This window comes from Molothrus ater, chromosome 6, assembly GCF_012460135.2.
Source record: "Molothrus ater isolate BHLD 08-10-18 breed brown headed cowbird chromosome 6, BPBGC_Mater_1.1, whole genome shotgun sequence".
Lineage (NCBI taxonomy): Eukaryota > Metazoa > Chordata > Aves > Passeriformes > Icteridae > Molothrus > Molothrus ater.
Genome location: NC_050483.2, coordinates 38,157,758 through 38,164,967, shown reverse-complemented (window position 1 = coordinate 38,164,967; position 7,210 = coordinate 38,157,758). Strand labels below are relative to the sequence as shown.

Below are 7,210 nucleotides of genomic sequence, written 5' to 3'. Positions count from 1 at the left end.
CCCGGAGAAACGATTGCCCCTTCTCTTCCCGTGGATACCGCCGGGGCGGCTCTCGGTGGGACGCCGAAGCGGCCGGTACAGAGAGGTGAGGGCAAACCCACCTCTCGGTCCGAGGATGCCTCCCCACGGGAACGGCAGCTCCAGGGTCCCGTGGGCAGACACGCGGGAGTCTGGCGGGAGAGAGTGAAATGTGAACCGGCAAACCCCGAAATGAGGCCGGGCGGCCAGAGCTGAAAAGCGTCCAAGTCTGTCTCAAGCAAACCAAGAGATGAAACATTTCGGGTTATTACGTTCTGCCTTTGAAGCAAACCATTCCCCGCAGATAACAATGCGTAGGTATATTTAGACAGCTCGGCTCGTCCAAGGGGAATGTGTCTTGCGCTATTTGAGAAAAAACTCTAAGAGTAAGTGCAAATATTTGACGCTGAAGAGCTCTTAAGGCTTGAAGAGTACCATTTACTTATTTCTACACATCAGTGTGGGCTTAGGATGTTAAATAGATTAAAAGGCTAAGAGAGGTCACTGAAGTAGACTCTCTTTCTCTCATCCTGACTTTTTTTCCTTGCAAAGTTTTTGCACTTTCTTTCGAGTGTCCTTGGCAAACTCCTCTTAAGGGCCACCTCGGATACTGTATAAGTTTGTGGCGCTCTGAACTCCGGCCCCCTCCCCTGCTCTGGTCGAGCCTCCCGAAGCTCCTCTCCTGCGCAGGCATTCAGCAAATATTTGCCTGTGGGGTCAAGATATTAATAAGCGCTTTTCGGTCGCCTTTTATAGCCGGGGCGCTCGGGAGCGCGGGGCAGCGGCGGCGCTGGGGCCGGGCCTGGGCAGGTGAGCGCGGCCGTACCTGGCAGCGGGGGGGCCGTGCCCCTGTCCCCCGCCGGGCCTGGGCTGCCCCGGCGGTGACACGGGCACTCGGGGCCCAAGGGGACACAGGGGCGACCGCGGGAGTAGCCGCTCCGCCGAGGACGGACACGTCGTTTCAATTTAATCTCATTTAAAAAGACGTAACTAATAAATTTGTATGGACGGGGCTGCCGGAGACGTAAAGCAGAGTCGATAGTGGTTCAATCCCATTGAACCCTATTGAAAACCATGACAACAAGGAACAAGCTCCGATTTATCCCGGAGAGTTAAAGCACATTGTGGGAAGGCGTCAATCACCTATTATTCCAGATCTGAACAAATGCAAAATCTTGACTGGAACAAATGCTTCCAACAGGTCCGGGACATAGGGCTACATTTCCCTTTTGTTCACGGCCTAGCAGTTGGCATGTATTTGTGCTCCCCTCGCTCCGACCACCCAGGACGGCTGGGAGGCTGTGCTCGGAGCTGGGAGATAACTACTGTCACCAGGCACGCTTGATAGGTGGCTGCAGTAATCACGGCCTGGGAATCGTTTATATGGAGCCTGTCCAGTCCCGAAGAAATATGCGGGAAGGTGGCCAAATGAAGCCTTGTGCCCCGTTCATCTCGCCCACAAATCTCGCCGATATAAATCTCACCTCTCCCTCGCCGCTATTGCTCATTGACATTTTCCCCGGGAATCGTAACTGCTCCCAGAGGCGACACCCAGACCAGGGCGGGGAGGGGCGGTCGCGGCCGGGGGCACGCGGGCAGCAGGTCTGGGGGACGAGAGAGGGGCTGGATAGATATAATCTATACACAATAGCTTATAGATGCCTGTTTGGACAGGGAAACAAGAACCGACAAAGCGGCCGGAGAGAAGAGTATCTCCGCGTGTGTCTGAGTTTCCCTTTGCAGGCCCGCAGGGCACCGCCGCAGGGGTTCGCCACGTTCCCCCGTCGGGGATGCGCTGTGAGAGCCTCGGCCCGCGTTCAAAGGAAAGCTGATCTGCTGGGGAGAGCCTAGGTGCCTCCTTCTCTCCAGGCTTTGCTCCATCCAGCCGGACTGGCCTCCTGCTGCTCTCCGCGGCGTGCGCCGGTGCCTCCCGCGAAGGCGGCGGGGAGCGGTGGGGAAGGGCAGCGTGTCCCGCCTCCGCCCTCTGCGCGACCCGCGGGAAACATCGCCCCCATCGGTCACTTGTACCGCCGCCCTGCCGCCGGGGACCGAGCCCTGTCACTGCGGGCTTGCGTTTGAACGGCACGCTGGGCTGCTTCTTTCTGTGCCGTATTTTCTTATGAGTCCTCGGCGGCCATCGAGGCTGGGCAAAGCCCGGCCACAGCTTCGAGAGGGGACAAGGGCCGCCCGGTGAAAGAAGGAGGGGAGGTGAAGCTGAGAGAAGGTGCTTGTCCCGCGGAGCGTCCCCGAACCGCGCCCAGACAGTGTCAGCACCCTCCTCCCGGGGGGCGCCGGTCCTCGGCTTCGTTTGCTGCCTCTTTCGGCAGATGAAGCGGCGGTCGGCAGGGACGGCGCGGATAAATAGACGCGCCGTGTTTGATCTTTTCTCCCCCTCCTCAGCTGGAGTCGTTTCATCACTCACACACCCCGTCCGATGAGATATTCCTCGGGTTAGTGATTAAAAAAAAAAAAAAATCACCTCTACCCCCCTCCTGACTCTTCCTCATGGACCGAGTATGCCAAGCTCCCGCTATCATCTTTCTCGAGATAAAGATGCACCTTCCATCTACCATGCCCAGGAGACGCAAAAAAAAACCCATGCCAGAGATCCCATTCCTTAACGCACACACCCGCCAGCCTTCCCCGCCGAGAGCCCAGTCGAGGTGTGAAAAATGCCCCGTTGAGGGTAAGAAACCTGCCAACAACAAGAAGAGAATTTGAGGTAGCACTGCAAACAGTCCGGCAAATAAAACAAATAACGACATAAATTCCATCCAGATTTAAAGAAAGAGGCAAGAGAGGGGGGGAAATAAAGAGGGAGAAGTGGGGAGGGGGCTCTCGGCATGCTCTGCGGATGTCCTGGGAGGATTCACTTTGTCTGCGGATAGAAGGGACGCTGGTGGCTTCGGTGGCGGATGGAGGGGGGTGGTTGTTGGTCATCCACATGCCACCCAAGATGTTATTCACTGCTAACAATTACCATTATCTGTCCCCACTTTTGGCTAATCAGACAGAATATGTAATGATGACGCCTGTTTCCTGCTGTCTTTGGGAGGTAACGGGTTATTCTCTCATGGGGGTGGCGGAGGGGGGGGTTACACCTACTCCCATTAGGGCTTTAGCACTTGACTAATTCAGGTACTTAGCATCCTATAGACAGGGACGGTTTGAAAGCAGGCAGTGTTTGCAGTGGGGAGGACTGTTTATATAAACAGGACACCTCTGTAAACGACACTAATATTTGAGGTTAGGTGGCGATGGAAAGGAAGGTCCTCTCGAGCCGAGAGATTCCCCACTAACTGGACGCAATCCTTTCCTCGCAGCTTTTAAGGAAGGGGATTCGGCTTGGGGTGATATTTTTTTGGGGGTGTGTGCACAACCTACCATGGCCACATCTGGGAGGATCAGTTTTACAGTGAGGAGCATTTTGGATTTACCAGAGCAGGATGCTAATAGCATAAAGCAAGCCTCTGACCATCGCCACTCAGCGGAGAACTACACCGGCTCGCCGTATCGAGGGTGGATAGAAACAGACAGAAATCACTATCCCTGTGAGTATAAAACGGACAGGAATTCGCCACCTCCGCACAATTATCTTTTATTTGTTTTCCCCCCAATTCCTTTGACGAAGATGCGAAGCAGCGAATTGACAGTGTACATAGCCTACAGGATCGAGGGAGTCCAGGCTGGGAATTTTATTAAATATTACTGAATTGCAACAACGAATCAGCAGAAATGTCCCGGGCACGATCTTAAGACAGAAAAGATGGTTTGGGTTTTGTTGTGGGCTATTTTGGGAGGCTTTTTGGGGGCTTTTTGGTAGATCAGTGCATATTCTCAGCTATGGCAGAAACCAAAATCTCAGCCTGCGTCCACCACTCTCTGTGCGTTTATCGTTTAAGCCTACTTCCCGGATTAGTTTTTTACCCCCGTTCCACTGTTGCAAGAAATCCTGTCTTTTTGTGCTGAAGGGTTTGGGGCCACCCCACGCTCCGCAGAGGAAAGCTGAGCACCCCCGTGCCTCGCTTCCCCGAGCTGCCGCCTCGATCCACGCACCTGCCAGCGCGGCGGGCGGGCTCCGGCTCGCAAACCCAGCTGTGCAGCATATGGGTCGCACCTCGCACGCATAAATTGTGCCACAGATACACGGTGTTTATTGTATACCTGTGTATACAGGGTGCGCAGTGGGATATCGCCCTTTGAATGGGTGCGGGAACACCACCGGGATAGGTTAAATATTAAGGTAATCGAGCGGCGAGCGAAAAGCAGTTATGAAAGGAGAGGGGAGCCCCATATTCTGTTTCAGTACCCAGGGAACACGAGGGCTGCAGCCCGCAATCCCCGGGCTGTGCGCGGCGAAGCGGCCGTGCCCCTGCTGGGATTGCCGGCGGGGAAAAGCGGGTCCCAGCCCGGACGACAGCCCGCTCCGTGCCGTGGGCTCGGTTTAATGTGTTCGTGGGGTTAGCTCACATTTCTCCTTGACTGTTGGGATTAATCCGGCCCGGTAGACAGACGGGGCTCTCCCTGCGAGAGGCATTTCAACTCTCGGCGGCCTCCTCGATGCCTGCCGCGCTCCCCGGCCCGGGCTGCTCCCTCTCTCTAACCCACTCGCTGTCCCCAGCTTCCGACGAGAGCGGCCCGGAGATGAGCTTGCCCGACTCCACCCAAAGGTCGCTCCCCGCCCGCGGCTCGGAGGCCGAGGAGAAGAAGAAGAAGCGGCGAGTGCTCTTCTCCAAGGCGCAGACGCTGGAGCTGGAGCGGCGGTTCCGGCAGCAGCGATACCTTTCGGCACCGGAGCGGGAGCAGCTGGCCCGGCTGCTCAGCCTCACCCCCACACAGGTGAAGATCTGGTTCCAGAACCACCGCTACAAGATGAAGCGGGCGCGAAGCGAGGGCCCCGGCAGCCCGCAGCCGCGCCCGCCCGCCCTGCTGCGCCGGGTGGTGGTGCCGGTGCTGGTGCGGGACGGGGAGCCCTGCCGCGGCTGCCCCGCCAGCCCACCGGCTCCCGCGGCGCGCCCCAAGCTGGGCTGCGCCCTGGCGGGATGCAGCGCCCAGGCCGCCCTCGCCCTGCAGGGCTACCGAGCCTGCCCGCCCGCCGCCGCCCTCGGCGTCTTCCCCGCGTACCAGCACTTAGCGCACCCGGCCGTGGTCTCCTGGGGATGGTGACAGCGGCACTCAGCCCTCTGGGGCCGGACTCATCCCACGGGCGCGGGGCCGCCCGCCCCAGCCCCGGGCTGTAGCGCGGCGAAGGCGCCGCGGAAGGCGCCGGGGCACGGCGCGGCCGCGCTCGGGCGGGCCGGGCGGCGGAGCGCGGCTCTGGGGCGGCGGCAGGCCGGGACGAAGCTGGCCGGGGCCACGCTCCCCTACACCGGCCTCACCCGAGGGCGAGGATGCCGCGTGAGGCGCGAATTTTGTAAAACCTCTGCTCCTCCTCTTCCTGTTCGAGAGATTTCTTGTTAAAAATTAATGATCATCCTAGCGACCTAGTGTGTTTTAAAATAGCTGACTCTTCCAGTGACTAATAAAATGATTTTTGGCAAATAAATTTTTCCCGGCGGAGAAGTGTAGTTTTGACGATTGGGGACTGTTTCGTAGGATTGCCTCCTGTGCTATAAAATCTTAAATACTTGTCTCAATATCTCCAGTCGAATTTGACTTTCGAGTTCTTTTATTTTATCCATATGAGCCAGTAAACGGCAAATAAATTTTGCTGCAAGCATCTCACTGTAAACGCGGTCGTAATTCCTATGGGAAGCATGAGCCCAGAGTCTCCCGCTCTGGCGAGCGGGCTCCCACGACTTTGTGTTTTAAGCGGCGATGTCTTCCATATAGGCACTATGGCAGGATCCAGAATTAAGTCAATCTTTCCGTTAGCCCGAAACCGTTCCAAATTTCGACTGGGGAAGGATAGCCAAGAAAATTATGTTTTGAAACTATTGATAACTATTGATTTATTGCTTTGGGGTGAAAATAATAATATATATTATCTGCCAACCGCCAATGGGGAAAAACCCTATAAATCTCCCTACAAAGCTAAATCCAGGTCCCTGAAATATGGACTAGACCGGTTGCTTCCATCCCTCCGACGGCACCTGCGGACCACGAACGCTGAGGGAATATTTGGGGCAAAGACCCCACGGGGACTGATGCAGACAACGTGGCCGCCGAGGAAAAGGTGTCGACGGAAAGGGACCCGCAGAAGATATTTAAGTGGGGATTTTATTACACTTTTTTTATTTATTTATTCCCTGTAAGGGGATAATTTTGGACGCGGTATGCCCCTGGGATGTGGTGTGCTGCCTACACATGCCGGAGAGCGCACGGAGAGCGAAGCTGGGAGGTGCTGCCGTCGCGGATGAGGAGGCGACCAAAAGCACGCACCAGTTTCCGTGGGTGATTTCGGCCGCCTCCCGAGCCGGCATGGCCCCGCTCTCCTCCCAGCTCTGCCTTACTCCGGGGCTTCGCACCCTCCACCTGGGCTGCTCGGTGTCGCCTCTGCCCCCGGTGCGGGAGGATCAGACGCAGCTACAGTGAGGACAGGCTGGGGAGAGCGAAAGGACGCCAGTCCTCCCACCTACGTCTCCTTCCCTGCTTGGGCAGGAGGCCGTGTGCCAAGACAGAGGCACAGAGCGGATCAGGCCTCCGGGCTGTGCGGGAGGACCTGGGGAAACAGCTTCTGTGTCACCTGGGTTTGGTTTTATTGTTTGGCTGGTTGGTTGGTGGGTTTTGATTTTTTGTTGTTGTTGTTCTTCCCCCGCCCCTTTCCCTTTATTTTTTCTCCTGCCATCCGAAATCTTTTTTTTTCGTCTCAGCTGCTGGCCACCTTGTCTCCCATATGGATGGGGTTATCTTAGAAGAATCTCCCAGAGAATCGCTCCTTAAACCTCCTTTTGTCTTGGAGGTTGAAAAGAGCATTGTTGTGCATGAAAAGGACCTAGACAAAATCCGCACTGTTTCGATTCAGGACTGTTTAATCAGTCCCTAGTGACAATTTTATGGGTTTTAGGCGGTACAATAGCATCTTTTAAAACCTTGTGGCCTTCACGAAAACAAAGGGCTTGAATTTTATGGGCTTACAACTCCAATTAGAACAGTGCCAATGTGTATGGGAGATTATCAAATTTGTATCATAAAACCCCTCTAATAATAAATGATTACTGGAAGCTGGGGAGGGGCAGGGGGTAGAAAGGAC

At 55.9% G+C, this 7,210-nt stretch overlaps 1 protein-coding gene across 1 annotated transcript; it reads left to right on the top strand.

The window, feature by feature from the left end:
- The first annotated feature begins 3,400 nt into the window (after positions 1-3,400).
- NKX2-8 (NK2 homeobox 8) lies at positions 3,401-5,184 on the top strand. The gene is made up of 2 exons (XM_036384976.1): positions 3,401-3,569; positions 4,640-5,184. Exons 1-2 carry the CDS (start codon positions 3,404-3,406, stop codon positions 5,182-5,184), a joined length of 711 nt encoding a protein of 236 aa, XP_036240869.1. The 5' UTR covers positions 3,401-3,403.
- Positions 5,185-7,210: the final 2,026 nt, after the last annotated feature.